The sequence below is a fragment of the Cetorhinus maximus genome, chromosome 3, assembly GCF_964194155.1.
Source record: "Cetorhinus maximus chromosome 3, sCetMax3.hap1.1, whole genome shotgun sequence".
Taxonomy (NCBI): domain Eukaryota; kingdom Metazoa; phylum Chordata; class Chondrichthyes; order Lamniformes; family Cetorhinidae; genus Cetorhinus; species Cetorhinus maximus.
In genome coordinates this window covers 188,145,467-188,167,750 of record NC_135881.1, presented here as the reverse complement: position 1 = coordinate 188,167,750, position 22,284 = coordinate 188,145,467, and the positions used below count along the sequence as shown (strand labels likewise).

At 45.2% G+C, this 22,284-nt stretch overlaps 1 protein-coding gene across 1 annotated transcript in view; it reads right to left on the bottom strand.

Annotated features, from left to right (window-relative positions):
- Positions 1–19,949, bottom strand: part of LOC144674427 (sodium/hydrogen exchanger 3-like) — a 159,520-nt gene extending 139,571 nt beyond the window's left edge. Inside the window, exon 1 of the mRNA XM_078535794.1 lies at positions 19,688–19,949. Coding sequence (XP_078391920.1) covers positions 19,688–19,949 — 262 coding nt within the window. The remainder of the gene's footprint in view (positions 1–19,687) is intronic.
- Between the last annotated feature and the right edge of the window lie 2,335 nt (positions 19,950–22,284).

The following is a 22,284-nucleotide window of genomic DNA, read 5'->3' as shown; positions in this document are numbered from 1 at the left end:
GATAGAAAGACGTTTAGGACCTTGGAAGGACCATTCAGATCTTGATGCCTTAGAGCATGAATTAGCCTTCAAATACTTCCACTGCTGTTCTCCAAGGGAGTGTGTGAAGGTATGAAGACAATAACCTGCAATCTACTTAACAGGAATGTGTTAGTTGATATAAGAATCATTCAGTAAAATATAAGGAGGTGTGACAAATATCAAACAAGTGAATTGGGCACTGAGTGGAGCACATACCTCTGTCATCTAGTGTTAACTCAACATTATTACAATTATGCAACTCTTCCTTGAGGCTTCTCCCTGCCTCATTGTTGCTCTGAAACTACAAAGCTGAAAAAATAAATCTCTTTGTTAAGAGCTTCCATCGCACTGAGGAAACTTCAGGCCAATCTACATCCAACAACCTGCTCTGAAAACTCTGCTCATATTTTGGCAGCAGCTGCTGAGATGACCAGCAATATTCTAAAACAATCAACAGCATTCTAAATCAAACAACACACAACATTCTAAAAAATAATAAAGTCCATTTGTTCTAACTCCCAATGTTAATGGATCCTCAAACAAATTCCAAGATCCAGATCCATATCCGCATCTTCACCAAAAATAAATCAGTTCTTCCTTGGGCCATATCCCTATCTGTGTACCAAGCTTCTTTGAAATGACTCCATTAGTTTTTGAGATACATTGTTTACAGACAAACAAACTAACAAACAGGGGTGAAAACATTACCTCCTCCCACCTTCAGTGGCAGGGATAACAAAGGAACCAACAGAAAGTGTGTACACATATGTAAGCAAGAGATAAAAGAAAAAATGCCAGTGCTTCTATAAAACAGAGATCAAAAAAGATGTACGATTCCTGAAACTTGCATCAATCCTGGTTTGGAACTGTACAAGAGGTCACAGACAGAAAGTTCCAGGGGTGTGGGAGGAGAGGGTCTCCAATGCAACTGAAACCATCCCTGGGGGTGAAAGTGACTAGTTCACAAAAGTAACACTTGCCAACTAATGGAGGTGTTTGTGAAGACATCATCAATATAGCGTTTGGTTTCCTAATCCAGAGGTTAAAAAAAAGTACATCAGATTGAAGAAAGTACACAAGTTGCAATCCCAAAAAAGGAATATCTGGAGCTTCGTGCAACACATGAAGGTGTGAGGAAGGAACCAGCTCTGGCTGTGTAGGAAAGTGGCAAGAAAGGCAAGAAGAATCCTCAAGGAATGATCCCTCTTGAAAGTAGAGTGAAGGGGAAGAGAAGATGTGCTAGGCGGTAGGATCATGCTCTAGGTGTCTGGAAATGATCCTGAAAATGCTCTCAAGTCTTTACTTTGATCCGGAAAATGCTCTCAAGTCTTTACTTTCCACCCCTGCCAGTCTCCTGCACTTGCAACAATGATTTGCTTCTCTGTTCCTTTCTCCCTCATTTTCTTTATGTGGACCTCCTTCTGTTATTTTTTTCCATTTTTTCGTTCTTAATGTATTCCCATCTTCCCACAGATTTTCCAATAAGCAGTTGCAGGCCATTCAACCAACTAATGTAATGTAATTGAATATCTACTGCTTTCTACCCACCCTCTTCCTTCCTTCCCCTCCACTCCCAATGAACCAAAATACTTACTTACCTTTGGTGCAAAGCAAATAAAAAATTTTACCTCAACCACCAATTTGTTTGCACTTCCTCTTTTCAGATGCTGACCGATCATATTTTGTAGCTCATGTTTTTCTTGCAAGAAGTACTTGTCTCGTAAGGAATGAGGCCCGGAGGGTCACAGGCCATTTACCCAAAACCAGAGAGCTGAACTAACCATTGAAAATATTGCATCTGCTTTGTGTGCTCACCACAAGAGCAGGCACCTGGATCGGTCGCAAGGCAGTGTTGTGTTTCTGGATTCTTCACGCAAAAATTACCAATCACACACTGACGAATGGTAACAACTACTTTGGGTTTTTTTTAATTGAAGTCTCACAATATTATAAGCAAGTGGAGACGGATGGCAGAACTCTGAGGTACAGAGGGATTTGGGTGTTTTGGTACATGGATCTGGAAAAGTTAGTATACAGGTACAGCAAGTGATTAGGAAGGCAAATGGAATGTTGTTTATTGCAGGGCGGGGTGGAATATAAAAGCAGGGATGTTTTGCCACAGTTGTACAGGGTGTTGGCAAGAGCATATCTAGGAGTACCGTGTACAGTTTTGGTCTCCTTATTCAAGCAAGGGTAGAAGCAGTTCAAAGAAGGTTCACTCAAATGATACCTGAGACACTTGCCCGATATCATCACGGGTTATTTTACGCTCGAGCAGGTCGGGCATGCACGCGCCTGCTCACGAAAAATTCTACCCATAATTTTGATTGTAGGAAAAGCCTCTAACTGTGTGATCACATCCACACATCGTGCCACATTTACAGTGTGGTAAGGCTGCTCACAAGCTTTCCTCATGACATCTTCCACCTGGTCTGTCCCCTTACCAGCCTCATGTATGTGTCTGGGCTTGCATTAACTTCTGGCAAACTCCTTGTTGATGCTGCCAGTATGCTGCACACACTTTTTATTAGCCCATGGCTTATCATAGCTTCTGACTTAAACGGCATAGCCAGATTTTCTGCACTGATTTGCCCAGTGTCCTTTCAATCCACACGCCTTGGTGTGGCCTTGAAACGTCAGAGAACTCCGCAACTGGTGTAGCAGACCACCCACATGATTTGTTCTGTCTTGACACATTGGCCACTTCACCAATAGTCGTAGCCACACCCAACACTTGCAAGTATTGCCTTCCTGTCACAATGGCTTCATACTTCCTACTGTCTTTGAACAAAGTGTTGATATCATGTCCTATTTTTTCTAATAGGTCTCTCTGGAAGGTTCTGATTGGTGTTGAAGCAATAAAGAGCTCCATGATTCTCTTCAACAACTCAGCTTCAGAGAAATCACAGTCTCTGCCCTTATCAGGGTATTTGCTTTCAAATGGATCAAATGACTCCTTCGGCTGTCATCTGAATACCATTGAATCTAAATGCTGGATCCTGGAAATCACCTTTACGCAGAGTTGAGCTTCCACAGGGTCTCTTTGATCCTCATTGTATCGACCTGATGTATTAATTCGATGCAGTCCTTCATTTCCAATGGCTATCTTCACTGTGCCTGTACGATTGAGGCAACAGTTCAATCCAAGGAACAATTTCATTCTCTGGTGAGAAAGCTTAAACTCAGATAGGACATCTGTGGCCTTCCAATTCATGACAGGAAATTTAGTAGTCATCGTTCCTACACTCCTTGCTTCTCAAGGATTTTTCTTTTTTACTGTGGGTTGCATTTCTTTCGATGAAAATACTAAACCTTACTTCATAGCTGCTGTGCCTGCAGCTTGAGTCTTCATCACACCCCTGCCCCAGGCTCTGTATCGCTGTAGCTCTGTAGCCTGTATCACACAATTTTTCTGTTTCCCCACCTGGGAACTGCACCACGACACCCAAATGGCTTCGCAATCTATCAGCTCGATTCCAAACATGACTTTCACAGCCCGATCCTGAACAGGCAGAATTTTACGGCCCCGTTTCGGCAGGGGTGGGGCTGTAAAATGCAGGGAGACATTCTAAACTCTAATGGCTTCGGCGGGAAGGTAAAATTCCGCTGCCGTAAAATTTCGCCCAATATTCTTGCTGACCACTGACCCAGTTATCCTCTGGACAGTTACTCACTTGTTTTTTAAGCACTGATCCTCAAGGGTACTTCTACTACCCGGTAAATCATTGTATTGCCTCTGCTTTTGCAGCAGACTGCTTATGTTGTCTCAGCTTTGGTTTCTGTCTTCTATCTATCTTCGGACTGGCTCCGCTCCGTCATCTGCACTGAAGCAAATCACCAGGATTCCAATCTTCACTGTTGCACTTCGACTTTACTTCTGCAACCTAGTCTTCAAAAGCTGCCGCCATGTTATGTTACTGGGTTCTCTACAAACGTACCAATCACACACTGACGAATGGTTACAAATGGTTCTTTTTTATTGAAGACTCACAATACTATATACATGATACAGGAGAGCTCTATATGTACATCTTACGAGGGGATCAACATAAGTCCTACTCCTGTGTCACATGCTATATGATATCACTTCCTACAGTAATGATGCACACTTACCATTTATATATTTCATTAAAACTGGGGGCGCACGTGCTTGGCCCCAAGTCTATTCTGGCTTAACTGGTCATGGTGTGGGTAGAAGAGGGGGCCACAATTGGTTGGCGGGGGTGGGGGAGAAATCGAGCCCTGACTCCTGCTGCTGATTTTGTCTAGTGATCCCAACTTGTGATGTTCCCAGAGTCAACTAGCTCATAAGGTGGATCACTGAGGAACACAAGGAAAGTAGAGTTGACAAATTTAGAGGATATCAACAGATAATTGGTGGGATTGCCTAATCGTTTAGTAGACAAACAGAACTGGCAATGATAGTGATAGTGTCGACTCTACTTTCCTTTTTTTTTAAAATCATTCATGAGATGTGGGCTTCGCTGGCTGAGCCAGCATTTATTGCCCATCCCTAACTGCCCTTGAGAAGGTGGTGGTGAGTTGCCTTCTTGAATCATTGCACTCCATGTGGTGTAGGTGTGCCCACAGATCTGTTAAGGAGGTAATTCTAGGATTTTGACTCAGCGACATTAAAGGAACAGCAATATATCTCTAAGTCAGGATGGTGAGCAGTTTGGAGGGGAACTTCCAGGTGGTGATGTTCCCATGTGTCTGCTGCCCTTGTTCTTCTAGATGGTAGTGGTCGTGGGTTTGAAAGTTGCTGCCTAAGGAGGCCTGGTCAGCTCCTGCAGTGCATCTTGTAGATGGTTCATACTGCTGCCACTGTGCATTGGTGGTGGAGGGATGCATATGTTTGTGGATGCGGTACAAATCAAGTGGACTGCTTTGTCTTGGATGGCGTTGAGCTTCTTGAGTGTTGTAGGAGCTGCACTCATCCAGCAAGTGGAGAGTATTCCATCACACTCCTGACTTGTGCCTTATATATGGTGGACAGGCTTTCGGGAGTCAAGAGGGTGAGTTACTCGCTGTAGGATTCCTAGTCTCTGACCTGCTCTTGTAGCCACAATATTTATATGGCTAGTGCAGTTCAGTTTCTGGTCAATGGTAACCCCCCAGGATATTGATATTGGGGGATTCAGTGATGGTAATACCACTGAATGTCAAGGGGCAATGGTTAGATTCTCTCTTGTTGGAGATGGTCATTGCCTGGCACTTGTGTGGCGTGAATGTTACTTGCCACTTGTCATCCCAAGCCTGGATATTGTCCTGGTCTTGCTGCATTTGGACATGGACTGCTTCAGTATCTGAGGAGTCATGAATGGTGCTGAACATTGTGTAATCATCAGCGAACATCCCCACTTCTGACTTTATAATGGAAGGAAGGTCATTGATGGAGCAGCTTAAGATGGCTGGGCCAACTGAGGAACTCCTGCAGTGATGCCCTGGAACTGAGATGATGGACCTCCAACAACCATGACCTTTGGGCTAGGTATGACTCCAACCAGCAGAAAGTTTTCCCCCTGACCGCCATTGACTCCAGTTTTGCTAGGGCTCCTTGATGCCACACTCAGTCAAATGCTGCCTTGATGTCAAGGGCAGTCACTCACACCTCACCTCGGGAGTTCAGCTCTTTTGTCCATGTTTTAACCAAGGCTATGCTGAAGTCAGGAGCTGAGTGGCCCTGGAATTACCCAAACTGAGCGTCAGTGCTCCTCCAGTCTTCTTTGTGCACCCTGTGGTGCCAAGAAGTTGGCTCTGGCTGCATTGCCTAAATGAACCATCACTTTCATCAGAACTGAATACAGGTTGGAGAGTGAGATACACTCAGGGGAGTCCTGCGCTACCTGCCTGCTTCTCCTTGACTTCTGGTGGTCACCCATGCCCTCTTTCCCTGCATACTCTTAAGCTGCAGGGTGACATTTATAAACATGCTATCCACAGTGCTCTCAATTTTGCGGATGCACTGTAGTGATATCAGCTGCTGCTCAAGCTCTGAAACTTGGAGCTCGAGCTGTTGCAGCTGACAACATTTCCTGCACATATGGTTATCCAGGTCACAGTAAGCATCCTGGAATTCCTACACGGTACAGGATATGCACTCCAGGGGTCAGAACTGCCCTGCCATTCCTCTTCTATTAGATTGCAGAACTTACTACTTAAAAAAATAAAGAATCACCAGGCATTCACTTTTTTCTGCTGACATCACTTAAATTTCAGCAGGTTAACTGAAACGTTTTACTTAACCCTTATTGCTGCTGCTGCTTGTAGCTACTCCTACCAGGAGATCTGCTGTCATGGTTTGTTGCATCCCTCTGTTTTGCGCCACCCTCACACATACACTGTAACTCGTCTGCAACCGCTCTTTGATGTCCATCATCCAGCTGTACTCAGGTCGACCCTTCTTACTGCTGCCCTCCAAGTTACTCTCTGAAAGAGATCGCTGGAGCTTTCAGCTCTGATCCAATGGCTGAAATGCTGACATTTTCTTTTCTGGATGTCACTTTTTAGAGTTATTTTTGCTCTTGCGATTCGAAGCACCTCTTCATTCACCTTGTCGTCTGCATACGTAATTTTAAGCATCCATTTTAACATCCACATTTCAAAGGCCTCTATTTTCTTCCACAAACCTCTGCTTATTGTCCTGGTTTCCATGGCATGCAGAAAAGTGGAAAGAATGTGGCATCTTATGAGGTTTTTTCCTTTGTTACAAGTTGAGTTTTCTTGTTGCTGACACATCCTTCATCTTCACAAAATGACTTCTGGCTATCACTATTCTTTTAACTTCAGCATCGCTTCGACCATCTTCTGTTATCATTTGTCCTAAATGGATAAACTTCTCTACCCTTATTATACCTCCCGAAAAATTGATTTTTGTTGTAAATTTCTCAGCTCCTTAGGCTAAATCCTTAGCTATGGAGTAAGGGAAACAAAGCTAGAATACTTACCAGCCAATCAATGCATGGCCTTCCTCTGATGGAACAGTTTGGTCTTTTGTTCTCCCCACTTCAGAGAAACCATGATGCCCCTGACCCCACCCCCACTCCACCCACACACCCACCCCCACCACCCCCTCCCAACCACCCCCTCCCCACTCCTTTCCCTGACCACTACCTCCCAAATAAATGAAATAATCTTTTCTTATTGCAATCAAAACACTTCAAGATTTTTAAAATCAACCTCAATCTCCTCCCAGCGTCAGGTTTTATGAATATGGTGCAACATACATGAGTTTTTAATAGCATTTTTTAAATTTGAGCTTGAATTCCCTGGATGGCTTGCTTCCTACAGGCAGGTTCATTTCTGGGTTTTCCCAGGTCTGGTTCGTTCACACAGACAACACGAGAGAAGAGGCAAAGTCGAATTCCCTTCCCCGAACAGTCCAAAGGTGGATCTTCAGTTCCTCCTGCTTAATATAATAGACATACCACTGTAAAACTGATTTTTTTTTAAAACTCTGAAGCACTCTGGCCAAAATTGATTAGCAAGGCAAACATACATCACACTCATTATTTATTTAGCTTCTTTAAAAAGAGGCTATTACTATTATATTTCAGGGTAGTTGGATTACAGAATCTCGAAGGTGCAACAATCATCATTACGCCTATATTAAAATCTTAGAGCCAACATTGTACTCTACTTCCATAAGCCGATTAAATTAATCGTGAAGGATGACAGAAAAAAAACAACGCTCTGATGGGTAGATTTGAGAGTCCTTTCATGTTTTTAGCTCATTGCTTTTCTGGGAACGTCAATCAGTAGTGGTCAGTGCCAATGCTGCACAGAAGAGGTTGGACATCCAGAGCAGAAAGAGGGTGAATGATCTCATACATGCCACCAGGGCAAGACAACCATCTCATCAATCTAAACTCTCACACTCATAAAGTCACCACACACTCACTGGCAGCTCACTCACTGCCAGCTCAAGGGACATCACCACTCGCTCTCTCACACAAACCCTCACATCTCCATCTGACCTCACCTCCTCTGGAGACTGCCTCCTCAGCCCTCACCATCTTGAGGACACTTGCGCAGCTCAATGAGTCCCCACACACACCCTGGGATACCCCCCTTCAAGTGCAGGCCTTGCCCCGCAGCCTCTTCCCTTGCCCGAGGCCGCTTCTCCCCCTTCCCCAAGCAAGCCATAGCTTTGCAGTTATTGAAAAGCCACCCCCACCTTATGGCTGGACCTTTAAGTAGAGGCCTGCCCGTGAGCACCCCTAAAAATGATGTGGTGTTGCCTGCGAAACCTGGCGCTGATGACTGATGAATGCAAGTGCTGCCTGAAGCAAGGTAGGCAATCAAGCCTCAAAATCCCAAGCAAATTGCAGCTCGCCAGGTGCCCGGATGATCCAGCGTGGGGGGATGATTCCGGCGAGCTGGGCTTATAATGATATGCAGGTATTTCACAATGAAGTGCCCAGTGTGCGGCAGCAGGAAACACGGCCCACCATTGATGGACAGAGCGGGCGATTTCAAACTGGTTTCATGACATTTTTGGCCTTCCCACCATATTGTCCGCTCATGCCCGCCATGACGCCCAATGACAGTGGGCACAGAAAATTCCGCCCAACGTCTTCTCTACAGGCTTTGGAACCATATTGCTTATTCGGTTATAAAAACCGGCTATTCTGGAAATACTCAGCAGATCAGGCAAGATCTGGGGTGAGAGAAGCAGATTTTCAGGCTGAGGAAGCTTTGGTCATTGATCTGAAATGTTAACTCTGCTTCTTTCCACAGATGGCGTCTGACTTGAATATTTCCAGAATTTTCGGTTTTTATTTCAGATTTCCAGTAAATGCAGTTTTTTTTTTCTCTTATTCAGTGTACCAGTTCAGCTCAGCTGGCAGAACGTTTGCCTGAGAGTTAGGAGGTTGTGGGTTTAATCCCCACAGAGGGACTGGAATATACAACCTTGGTTCAGTGCAAAATTGAGGAAGCGCTGCATTGTCGGTGATCAAAGAAGATGCTAATCTACATTACAAAGTGACTAAACTTCGAAAGTGACTGATTGGCTGCAAAGCCCTCTGGGATGTTCTGGGGTCACGAGAGGAGTTATACAAATGCAAGTTCTTCCTTAACTCATGTGTTAAGAGCTATTTGGAGAGATGAGCGCCTATATCCAACATGCTTCCATTTTACCTGACAGCAAAAAAATATTTTCAACTGAAGTATGAAGTTTGTTCAGGTAAACATCTACCTCTGACTGGTTCCAGAGGTTGACAATAAAGGAATACATACAGGTGCTGCACCTAAATGTTTTAGATGATTCCAGGGTATTTTTTTAAGCTCCGCTACCCAACTTGGTGTGGAAAACCACCTCCTGATAGTAGTTGCAAAGCCAACCTTCACATATTTGAACCCAACTCCTCTTGGTACTCCAAATTTTAAAGCATTGGCCGAGATCTTCCAGCCTCCAGATCGTCGGAACCGGACATACTACCCAAGGTGTGCATTGGGACCCCATGGAAATCCCAACGCGCTTACCTCCATGGGAATTGCCTGAGAACTTTGAACTTCCAACAGGCAATTCCCCTCCAGGACCTGCCGCAAAAGCCTGAGTTAGACTGAGTTAGAGTCAGAGACTTTGGACAGTTCTAATATACTTAGCTGGATAGTTAACCAGCAAATGTTAGAGCTAGTCTAACTCCTGGAAAACTGTACAACTGAACACTCCCCCGCACCCCCATCATTCACACTGCCCCCCACCCCCTTCCAGATTCCACCCCCCGACCGCCCCACTTAATCGCCCAACTACCCCCAACCCAACCTGACCGCCCCCCCGACCCGACCTGACCACCCCCTGACCCAACCTGACCAACCCCCGACCTGATCTGACCACCCCCGACCCAACGCCCCCGACCCAACCTGACCACTCCCCACCACCTGTAACCCCTCCCGACCCACCTACCCAATCACCCACCTACCTACCTCACCCACCTGAAACCCTACCACCCAACTGCCTGTCACTTTACCCACCAATGCCACCTTGTGCACTTACCCACTTATCTCACGCATTCTACTCACTTACCTGACCCACCCTACCCACTTAACCTCACCCAACTACCCACCCTACCCATTCACTCATTCATCCACTCATCCATTCACACACACTCACTCTGGACATTTAAACTTACCCTTACAGCTGCTACTGCCGTAAATGGGGGCTGTGTCTCTCCCAGGCACTCCAGTGCTTTGATAGGGCCCTCCAATGAACAATACGCTCCTCATTTCTGATGAAGCTAGCCTCAGAATATCTGGCAGAAGTACGGAGCAGTGTCAGGGTGCAGAAAAGTAGGAGCAGAGCGGCAATCTGACAGTGATTGCCACATTGTGGAAGATCCGGGCCAATATTCCAACCCATTTACTGGTCCAGTGAAATACTACCATTAAGTTAAATCAGAGGTAACTCCTAGATTATAGACATCAATGCTTTGAAGTTTGCTTTTTTAAAAATCCTTTTTTGCCAGATTTTACAGGGTTGTGGGGAGGAATGAACGAGAAATATTGCAGCTTTAGGAAAGAAGAATCCTTCATATGTCGAAGAGGATGATACAAGTGCTCTTGAACAAAGGAGCGAGGAGAAATTCAGGATTCTCATTCACAAAACTATCCAGGACAGGTCAGCGCTCTCCACTCTGCACAACATGGAGTTAGTCTCTCTCTCTTGCTTGCCCCACAAATAGGACTCTTTCCTATTCCTCTTCAATCCTGGCCTCTTCCCCTTTTCCTTATCCTTCAGTGTGTGCATTCCCTCCCCTTTAGCACTGCTTAACCTAATTCAAAGGGAGTTTATCAAAGACAGAGTACTATGCATACACTTATTTACCACCCTCTCCTCCTTCATTTCTTGCTATTATTTCTTTGTCACCTTTCTTAACTCAAGGTCTTTATTATACCCCTGTCACCATTTGTGTTGTAAGACTTGAAAATTGCTAAATTAAACATTCAGATGTTGATGCAGCCAACACAAGATTAACTGGCATTTTATCTCTGCAGATTGTGGGATTTTGTGTGTAAATTGGCTTCTGCACTTGTGACTGTCCTGAAAACAAGACATAACACAAGTGAAACTTCTTTTTTCAACAAGTTAAAGTGTTTTATCTTTAAATATTTGAGTCAATCCAGATTTTTGTACCTATATAGACACAAGAGTCTAGAAACCAGGAAGGAAGAGCTTGCATTTCAGATCCTCAGGATATCCCAATGAATTACATTTGAGGCATCCACCTGAAGGAACTTTGGTTTAGTGTCTTATCTGAAAGATGGTGTGTCAGCTCTACACTGTGCTCAAGTACTTTGACCTACGATTGATTCAGAGGCAAGGCTGTCATCACTGAGCCAAGGCCATACTTGAACTAGCACACCATCCGAGAAAGCATTAAACTACAATCATGTAAAATCCATGGAAATTTCAAGCTGATTTTCTCCAGTTATTAAATCACCAGCATCCAGAGATTAAATAACCTCCTACCAACTTGCTCCTGGATATCTAATTGCACCATTATAGGTTAGACAGTTTGTTAAAGAACATTTTGTGCAGTAATATGACTAGATGTTTGTGACATCTCTTTACACTAGTGCTTTGCTGACATTTAAACAATGTATTTGGTTTTAATCATGAGTTAATGCTGCAAGTTCAACTGCCAGGTTAGCTTTATTGTGTCAACCGCTACCTTAAATATGACCAACTTATGCAGAGTCAGAATGTCTACTGCCATGCAAAGCTCACTTAAAGAACGCCCATTTGGCTAAGGCGCCAAAATCCACTAGAACCTACAAAACAGTACTCCTGGGGTGCGGGAGGTGAACTTTAAAAAATTCATCACCACCACCCCCATTTCAATTTGCTCTTCCCCATAAGGGCCAACACCTGCTGGGATCCCAATTCCATGGATGCCAATGGCCCTCTGGTACCTCACTCCAGTTTCCATTTTTCACTCATGACTTTGCTACCAGCACCAGTCTATTCTGCTCTGGTGGACAACAATGCAGCAACACAATCCTAGACTGCCTTGAATGTCTCACACACAATTTATAGCATGGACCACTGAATGGGCGATCAGGAGTAGGAACCCTGGCTGAAATGGTCCCCTCTCACTGCAGAGGCAGTGGAACACTTCATACCACCACATCAGATGAAATCAGCTGATTCACCACACACTGAGAGTCATACCTTAAACCCTCTTTCACAATGTAGCTCAGATCTACACCAGGCTATGGATTCTACCAACCGAAGTATTGGGCTAGACACAGGGCAGGGGTAGTAAAAGCATCCTAATTAATACTTTGAATTGAAATCAATTTCAATTTGAGATCAACTGTAAATTATTAAAACTCAAAGTTCAAGGGTTTTTGTCTCCACAAAGCAGAATAAATAATTGAAAGGGCAGAATTTTCATTTTTGAACGGTAGTCATCTTTATTTATTTTTCAAAGCATGAGTATTTTTGGTTGTTATCCTCTGAAATTAAATCTTGCTTGAAACTTATTCCATATCATTTAGCCGTGAAACCTTTTTGCAATTGAGGTCAACCTATTATCTAGGTTGTTCCCATAGCAGGCTGGTGATGCAGTTGAGAGAGAGAGGGACAGGATTTTTAAGTATTGTAGGAAGGGAAGGCAGCAACTCAAGGGTCTCCTTCAGTCACCTCAACTCTATCTTATCAACAGCTAATAGTCCCAAGAAAATCTGGGCTCTTGTTTCTCTTTTCGGATTAGTGACATTTTACCACAGGAAGCTGGTCCCAAAGAGTTTGTTCTTCGGGTCTCCAGTGTTGATAGTGGAGTCCAGCATATCAGGAGAGAATGCAATAATGCAACAGTAAAATGCAGCACAAAAACAGAAACAGAAATACCTGGAAAAACTCAGCAGGTCTGGCAGCATCGGCGGAGAAGAGCACAGTTGACGTTTCGAGTCCTCATGACCCTTCAACAGAACTAAGTAAAAATAGGAAAGGGGTGAAATATAAGCTAGTTTAAGTGGGGGGGGGGGGGGTTTGTTGGGACAAGCAGCCAGTGATAGGTGGAGATAACCAAAAGCTGCCACAGACAAAAGAACAAAGAGGTGTTGAAGGTGGTGATATTATCTAAAGAAATGTGCTAATTAAGAGTAGAAGACAGGAAAGCTAAGGTACAGATAGCTCGAGTGGGGGTGGGGGAATACTGAAAGGTAGAAATAAACAATGGGTGGAAATACATTTAAAAATAATGGAAATAGGTGGGAAAAGAAAAATCTTTATAAATTATTGGAAAAAACAAAAAGGAGGGGGAAGAAGTGGGAAGGAGGTGGGGATGGAGGAGAGAGTTCAAGATCTAAAATTGTTGAACTCAATATTCAATCCGGAAGGCTGTAAAGTGCCTAGTCGGAAGAAGCTCAGCGCAAACTGGAGGAACAGCACCTCATCTTCCGACTAGGCACTTTACAGCCTTCCGGACTGAATATTGAGTTCAACAATTTTAGATCTTGAACTCTCTCCTCCATCCCCACCCCCTTCCTGTTTCTTCCCCCTCCTTTTTGTTTTTTTCAATAATTTATATAGATTTTTCTTTTCCCACCTATTTCCATTATTTTTAAATGTATTTCCACCCATTGTTTAGTTCTACCTTTCAGTATTCCCCCACCCCCACTAGAGCTATCTGTACCTTAGCTGTCCTGTCTTCTACTCTTAATTAGCACATTTCTTTAGATAATATCACCACCTTCAACACCTCTTTGTTCTTTTGTCTGTGGCAGCTTTTGGTTATCTCCACCTATCACTGGCTGCTTGTCCCAACAAACGCCACCCCCCCCCCCCCCCACTTAAACCAGCTTATATTTCACCCCCTTCCTATTTTTACTTAGTTCTGTTGAAGGGTCATGAGGACTCGAAACGTCAACTGTGCTCTTCTCCGCCGATGCTGCCAGACCTGCTGAGTTTTTCCAGGTATTTCTGTTCCTGTTTTTGTTTTGGATTTCTAGCCTCCACAGTTTTTTGTTTTTATCTCTGAGTAAAATGCAGCATATGGAAATAATAAATGGACAACAATATACACTTAGATTCAAACAGAAAATTGCTGATCAGTAATCCACTCCCAACCCATAACATTCAGCAGGGGGAGATGCACAGCCAAAATTAGAAGAGAGAGCAAGTGAGTCTGGATGGCATAGAAATTATAGGCCAGTTAAGGCACAAGGGGTTTTGGCAAGGTTGGATGGTATTTATTTTAATGCAAGGAGTCTGACGAATAAGGCAAGTGAGTTCAGGGCGCAAATTAACACATGGAAATATGATGTCATTGCTGTCATAGAGGCATGGTTGAGAGAGGGGCAGGATTGGCAGCTCAATATTCCAGAATATAGGGTGAGACAGGGAAAAGGGTAAAAGGGCAGAAGGTATTGCAATATTGATCAAGGAATCAATTACAGCAGTAAGGAGGGATGACATCTTAAAAGGCTCCTCAAATGAAGCCATATTGGTGGAACTGAAAAACAAAAACGGAGCAATCACATTGCTGGGAGTGTACTATAGGCCCCAACCAGTCAGAGAGAAATAGAAAAGCAGATATATCAGAAAATTTCAGAGAAGTGTAAAAATAATAAGGTAGTAATAGTGGGGGATTTCCCCAACATTAACTGGGTTAGTCATAGTGTGATAGGTTTAGAGGGAGTGGAATTCTTAAAATGCACCCAGGAGAGCTTTTTAAGCCAGTACGTAGAAGGTCCTACAAGAGAGGGGTGGTCCTGGACTTAATTTTAGGGAATGAAGATGGGCAAGTGGTAGAGGTATCAGTGGGGGAGCATTTTGCAGATAGTGATCACAACTCCGTTAGATTCAAGGTTATTATGGAAAAGGATAAGGATGGGCCATAAATCAGAGTTCTAAATTGGGGGGAAGGCCAATTTTAATAAGATCAGATATGATTTGGCCAGAGTGGACTGGGAGCAGCTACTTTTAGGTAAATCTGCATCAGAGCAGTGGGACTCATTCAAGAAGGAAATAGGGAGAGTACAGGGCCAACATATTCCAGTAAAGGCAAAGGGTGGGACCAACAAATCCAGGGAACCCTGGATGTCGAGGGATATACAGGATTGGATAAATAGAAAAAGGGAGGCTTATAGCAGATACCCGAGAGCTCAAGACAGCGGAAGCCCTAGAGGAGTTTAGAATGTGTAGGGGGGAGCTTAAAAAGGAAATTAGGAGAGCAAAAAGGGGGCATGAAAAAACATTGGCAGGTTAAAATATAGGAAAATCCAAAGTTATTTTGCAAGTACATTAAGAGTAAGAAGATAACTAGGGAAAGAGTAGGGCCCATTAAGGACCATAGTGGTAATTTGTGTGTGGAGCCGGAAGACGTAAGTGGGGTTCTAAATGAATACTTTGTGTCAGTGTTCACAAGTGAGAGAGACAACATGGGTATGGAAATCAGGCAGAAGGACTGTGATATAATTAAAGAAATTAGCATAGAAAGGGAGGAGGTTCTAAGTGGTCTGACAGGCTTAAAAATAGATAAATCTCCAGGCCCGGGTGAAATGTATCCCAGGCTATTGAGTGAGGCAAGGGAGGAGATAGTAGGGGCACTGGCAATAATTTTCAATACCTCTCTGGCCACAGGAGAGGTGCCAGGGGACTGGAGGACAGCAAGTACCGTTTTCCAGAAGGGTGGAAGGAATAAACCAGGGAACTACAGGCCAGTCAGTCTAATCTCAGTGGTGGGGAAACTATTGGAAGCAATTCTGAGGGACAGAATTAATCTACACTTGGAGAGGTAGGGATTAATCAGGGACAGTCAGCATGGTTTTGTTAAGGGGAGGTCAGGTCTGACCAATTTGATTGAATTTTTCGAAGAGGTGACCAGATGTGTAGGTGAGAGCAATGCATTTGACATAGTCTACCTGGACTTCAGCAAGGCTTTTGATAAGGTCTCGCATGGGAGACTGATAACGAAGGTAAGAGCCCGTGGGAGCCAAGGCAATTTGGCAAATTGGATCCAGAATTGACTGGAAGCAGAGGGTGATGGTCGAGAGGTATTTTTGTGACTGGATTCGTGTGTCCAGTGGGGTTCCACAGGGATCGGTGTTGGGTCCCTTGCTGTTTGTGGTATATATAAACGATTTAGACTTGAATGTGGGAGGGTTGATCAGTAAGTTTGCAGATGACACAAAAATTGTTGGTAAATAGTGAGGAGGTTAGCCTTAGATGACAGGAGGATATAGATAGGTTGTTCAGATGGGCTGATCTGTGGCAAATGGAATTTAATCCGGGTAAGTGTGAGGTGATGCACTTGGGCAGGACAAACAAGGCACAGGAATACATGATGAATGGTAGGACCCTGGGAAGTACCGAGAATCAGAGAGACCTTGGTGTGCATGGCCACCAGTCCCTTAAGTTAGCAGGACGGGTAGATAAGGTAGTTAAGAAGGCATATGGGATACTTGCCTTTATTAGCCGAGGCATAGAATATAAGAGCAGGGAGGTTATGCTGGAACTGTATAAAACGCTGTTTAGGCCACCGCTAGAGTATTGCATGCAGTTCTGGAATCCACATTATAGGAAGGATGTGATTGAACTAGAGAGAGTGCAGAGGAGATTTACCAGGATGTTGCCTGGGCTAGAGAGTTTTAGTTATGAGGAGAGATTGGATAGACTGAGGTATTTTCCCTGGAGCAGAGGAGATTGAGGGGGGGACATGATTGAGGTGTATAAAACTATGAGGGGCATAGATAGGGTAGACAGGAAGGAACTTTTCCCCTTGGTGGAGGGATCAATAACCAGGGGGCATAGATTTAAGGTAAGGAGCAGGAGGTTTAGAGGGGATGTGAGGAAGAATTTTTTCATCCAGAGGGTGGTGGGAATCTGGAACTCACTGCCTGAAAGGGTGGTAGAGGCAGAAACCCTCATAACATTTAAGAGGTATTTGGATGTGCACTTGCAATGCCATAGCATACAAAACTATGGGCCTATTGCTGGAAAATAGGATTATAATAGTTAGGTACTTGTTTGACCAGCGCAGCCTCAATGGGCCGAAGGGACTTTTTCTGTGCTACAGACCTCTATGACTCTATTAAAATCACCCTACCAAAAATCACAAATGACATTCTTCACAACTGTGACCACAGTACATTATCTTTCCTTGACCTCCGTGACCTCACTGTGGTTGACCATACCACTTCCCTATTTTCCAGCTCATTGGTGCTGCCCTTCTCACTATAGCTTTTCTTTGCAACCCTATACACCCCAATTTATGTAATTCCCAAAAAATCAGTCCTTGGCCCTCTCCTTTCCCTAATATACATGCTGCTCCTTGGAAACATCATGGAACCAGGTTCCACATATGCGCAGGAGACACCCAACTCTACATGCTCATCTCATGTTGAGTCACAATTTCCTCCAGTTAAACATTAATAAGACCAACATCTTAGTCTTCATCCCCAACCACAAGCTCAGTACTTTTGCCAAATAAATCAGTCCCAGTCTCTGACCACCATCGCATATCGATTTCACACATGCCATCCCTATGTGCCCATGAGCTCCATCACAAAGGCTGCCGAATTTCACCTCAGTAACTCTATTCACCTCCGCCCCTATGTTGCTGAAACCCTCACTCCTGCCTTGATCCCCTCCAGATTCAAATAGTCCAATGCTTTCCTGGCCAGCCTCCCAGCTTCCATCCTATATAGATCTCAGCTCATAAAGCATGGCCGAATGGATCCTGTCCCATTCTGGACTCCACTCGCTCCATCCTCTAAGACCAGAAATTTTAAATTCACATCCTACTGTTTAAAAATTACTTCACTTAATGGAAAACGTTGGAAATACTCAGCAGGTCTGGAAGTGCTGGTACAACAGGTCTGTATCTGCGGAGGGAGAAACAGAGTTAATGCTTCACTCCGAAGAATGGTCATCAACCTAAAACATTAACTCCATTTTCTCTCTCTGCAGATGCTGCCAAATCTGCTGAGTATTTTAAGCATTTTCTGTTTTTATTTTAGATTTTCAGCACCTGCAGTATTTTGCTTTTGTTCAAAAATTACTTCATGACCTTGTGTCTCTATCCCAAAGCACCTTCACTCTCCATTCGACCAAAGCCATCCCTTTTGATCACACTTCTGGTCCCTCCTCCTTTAGCCCAGCAATTCTTTTTTTTGATTATACCTCTGAAGCACGAGGGATTTTTTTTTTCTAGGTTACTGGCACCATATGTGCCTTGTCTTCTTTACTATCCCTCTCAGCACATTTCAAAGTGCTTCACATCGTTCCTTTCCAATGCAGACAATTTTTCTCAGTAGCCAATCGCAGCATTAATACACAAAAAGCAATGGTCCTGCAAACAACAGTCAGATGAGTGAATTCACGTATTTTGATAAGGTTGATTGAGGGAAGAATGTTGTCCAGGTCAATCAGAGAGAATTTTCCTGCTCTTCAATCCTTGATCTGAAATCTCATCCAAAGGCAGGGGCTATGGTCCTTTCCCCTCAAGGTTTAAAAAATGTACAGGTTAAAAAAAGGTTTCCAAAACACACCAACTATCGAAGGTAAAAACAAAATACTGCGGATGCTGGAAATCTGAAACAAAAACAGGAAATGCTGGAAGAACCCTCTCTCTGCGGGGAGAGAAACAAGAGTTAACGTTTCGAGTCCGTGCGAGCTTTCTTCGGAGCTGAAGAGAAGTGGAAATGTGAAACAAGAGTTTCACAGAGGTTCACCAAGAATGTAACCCAACAAATACCAAACGCTGAATCAGGGCAACAGCCTCTCCCAGCTCCAGTCTCCCAGCCACAAATCAAGTAAACTCACTTCCGTCATTCTTCGCACATCACAGTCTCAATCTCGGTTGCTATGCCAACGGGAGCATTAGCATTGACATTCCAGGCTGATGGAAAATTGGAACAATTTAACGTGGCTCTCTGGCCTTTCCTAACACTGGTCAGGAACAATGCTGAACGGTGGTGGGCTCTCTTGCTGCAAGCTATTTTAGTCAAAGCACAACCATTGACTGGGTGGGACAACATCAACCTGAACTATTGCAATCAGTAAGAAATAGCAAATAGCTTTTTTTTAAAAAAAATAATAATCCACGTTCCCTTTCCACCTCTGCAAAGCAAAAAAACAGCTCGAAATATTCTTGCGAGTTAGAAGCTTGGTGTAAATGCAAGTTACTGTCGCATTTCGCATAAATTCAACATTCGTACAGGTAAAATTGGACCCAATGTGTTAAACAAAAAAATTAACACCTTCACATGCAGGAGTGGAATTCACAAGGGATTTTAAACCATAAATGACACGAGAACCATTACCAAGCTAAGCGTAGAGTAGGTCAGCATTTTAAAGCGATACAGATTTCACCAACCCTCTCCGTTCTGTTCCTCACTTCAGCAAGTTCCCCACACACATGTCAGATTTCTTGGTGTCATTCTTCCTCCATCCAAGCCCCAACTCTCCAATACACCTTTCGTGATCTGAGCATCCGATTGGCAGCATCACAGGGCGGGGGACCACCTTTACTGACTGGGGCTCCTCAATCCATAATAGTAAAGGGATTCACGTTAAGAGAAAGCACATGCATATTCCACATTCCAACAATAACCAGCTTGTTTCTTTATTTCCCGGCACAGCGGGAGATATTCCGCAGAAACAACCCATCTGTGGGACATCCCTGCATTCAACCCCACCCCCTCGTTCACTCACCTGCCTGACCCAAACTGGCCACTAAAATCCACAGTGCAATGACATAAGGGGCTTGGACCTGCTCCCAATGTAAGGAGACGACGTGAAAGCCAGGCTGGTGGTAGCCCGTCTCGTTACCCCCGTGAGAGTCGCCGCCGTGCTCGGTGTGGCTGTCCGGTTCCGCTTCGTCCACCGAGCTCAGAGCCCCCGGGCAGCACAGCAAGAGACCAAGAGCTGTCAGCAAGGCGCACCTGGCCACACGCTGGCTCCTATCTCTCCCCATCTTCTCTCTCTGTGTGTGGTGTGTGTCTGTCTCTGACCAAACCTTGAGTGAAACCGGTTTCCAGGTACTCAAACTCCCCTCCCAGCCGCCCTATTTATAAACCCAGCCAATTAAAGGTGAGGAAGAAGTCAATTTGCAGACCTCCCAAAACATCAGGGGAGGAGGAGGAAAGGGGGGAGGTTTGTATTTTCACACTTTGTCATCTATCTCAAATATTTGATATATTGAAGTACAAAATTAAACAATTGGTGTCACAAGCTGTCACCAATTAGTCTAGATACTGCTCCGGCTCTAATCTTCCATTGCATTTTTTTTTTGGATACTTTTAAAAGAGACACACTGCAGAATTTTCCGTGCCCATTGGCGTCAGGCGTGATGGTGGGCGTGGGCGGACAATATGGCCAAAAATCGGTTTCACGCTGTCGTGAAACCAGTTTGCGATCATCCGCTCCACCTGTCAATGGTGGGCTGCTTTTCTCACCGCTGGACCTCAGGAACTTCATTTTAATACATCTGCATCTCATTACAAGTCCTGCTCGCCGGAATCATCCCCCCCGCGTCAAATGTACTGCCCACGTCGGCAGGAAAACATGCCGGTGCACAACAGGTCTTGACAAGTGTGATGTGCAGAAGTTGGGACTGAAGGTCAGGGCTTTGCTCGCATTGTGGACGCCCGAGGAGCAGAAAATGCTGGAGCCCGACAGCAGCGGGGCCCTGGGGGAACGTTGGGTGGATTCTCATGGACATGGCTCTGCCGCAAAGCAGCTCACAGAAGGTAAGTCACCGTTGAGGGTCTGCTTCAGGGCATCAGGGTCTTGGCCATGGTCTGCTACGAATGATTGTCGAGGGGCTGGAGAGGAAGGTGTAGGTTTGACTGGGAGGGGAAATTATTCTGGGGTGGGGGAGGTTGGAAAGAAAGGTCTAAGTATGACTGAGAGAGCAAGGTGTACCGGAGGTTTGGGGAGGGGGTGGGAAACAATGGTGCTGGGGGGGGAGGGTATGCGGGGGGGGTGGAGGGAGGTGTAACAGGGAGAATATGGCAACTAGGGAGGTGGGTGTAAGGGGGGAGGAAAGCATAGGGAAGGAGTTCAGAGGGGAGAAGGAGTTCAGGGGGGAAGGAGTCTGGGTGGAGGATGGAGTAAGGGTGGAGAAGGAATAAGGAGGGGGGATGCTCAGATGAACGTGCAAGGGAGGGGTCTGCGGAATGAATGACTGCCTCCTGGGCAGCAAAATGAGGGTGGATGAGGTAGGAGGGAATGGTGAGAATGAGAGAGGGCAGAGTGACCTAGTAGGGTGGGAGGGTGTGGTTGTGACAGTAGTGGTAGAAGGGACAGCGAGTGTGATTGGTGGGGACTTGGAGGCAGACACAGACCCTGGGGGCGGGAAGGGGGAGGTCAGGAGATCAGTGTGGATGGGTGTGGGATCCTCGGGAAGTAGGGAACGTGCACATTCACCTGGACATCCCGGAAAGAAAAGGGTTCTGGTTGGTAGGTGATGGTGGGGAGGTGGAAGGTGATGCCGGGGAGGTCAGCAGTGATGGGGGGAGGACATGGGTGACTGGGGGAGGGGAAAGGACGGGGGAGATGAAGCCAAACTATACCAGTACCATCTTGCAAAATTGAAAGTAAAAGGAGTCTCGTGTTGGACGGGCACAGATGCTGCATGGGAGTGCGATCAGTGGGTGGATGGAGATGCAGGTCAGCTCAGATGGACAACTGAAAGAGAACCCCAGCAGGCAGCATTGAAAATGCTCAGGACATTGAGGTGAGTGCGATGGAGGAAGTACTCACGTGCGTGGGAGAGTGACTGCACGAGGCTCCGATAGGCCCTGCCACACACACACCTCTCCCTCCAGAATCACTGGTGGGCCAGCTGCGTACAGCTGAACTGCTGGTGGGGGAGGCTGCAGGGCGGGGGAACTTGCAAAGCTTGTCAATGAAGCTGCAAGACACCATTACACATTATTCAGTGAAATTGATTATATATTTTCAGATTATAAAGTGACAGAATGTGTTCACCCATGCAACTACTCGTGATCAGAAATTCTTAACTTTTCTAGGTCTAAAACTTCCAAGTGCTGTCTTGACATCTGCAGCAGGGGTGGAGACAGCCTGTGCAATGGTTGACCCTGTTGCCTCTGATGACTTCGGCATTTCTGGAAAGACGAGGCTTTAAGGGCCCTGGTTTGCTTTGGCTGTCCTCCTGTGGGCCAGCTGTTCTCTCTGGGGTGACAGAGGACGAGGTTGAGGGGGGTCACAGGCAAAGGGGACTCAGAGGGAGAGGACAGCCTCTGAGGTTCCTGAGTGGATGACCCAGGGGTGTCCAGCTGCCGCTC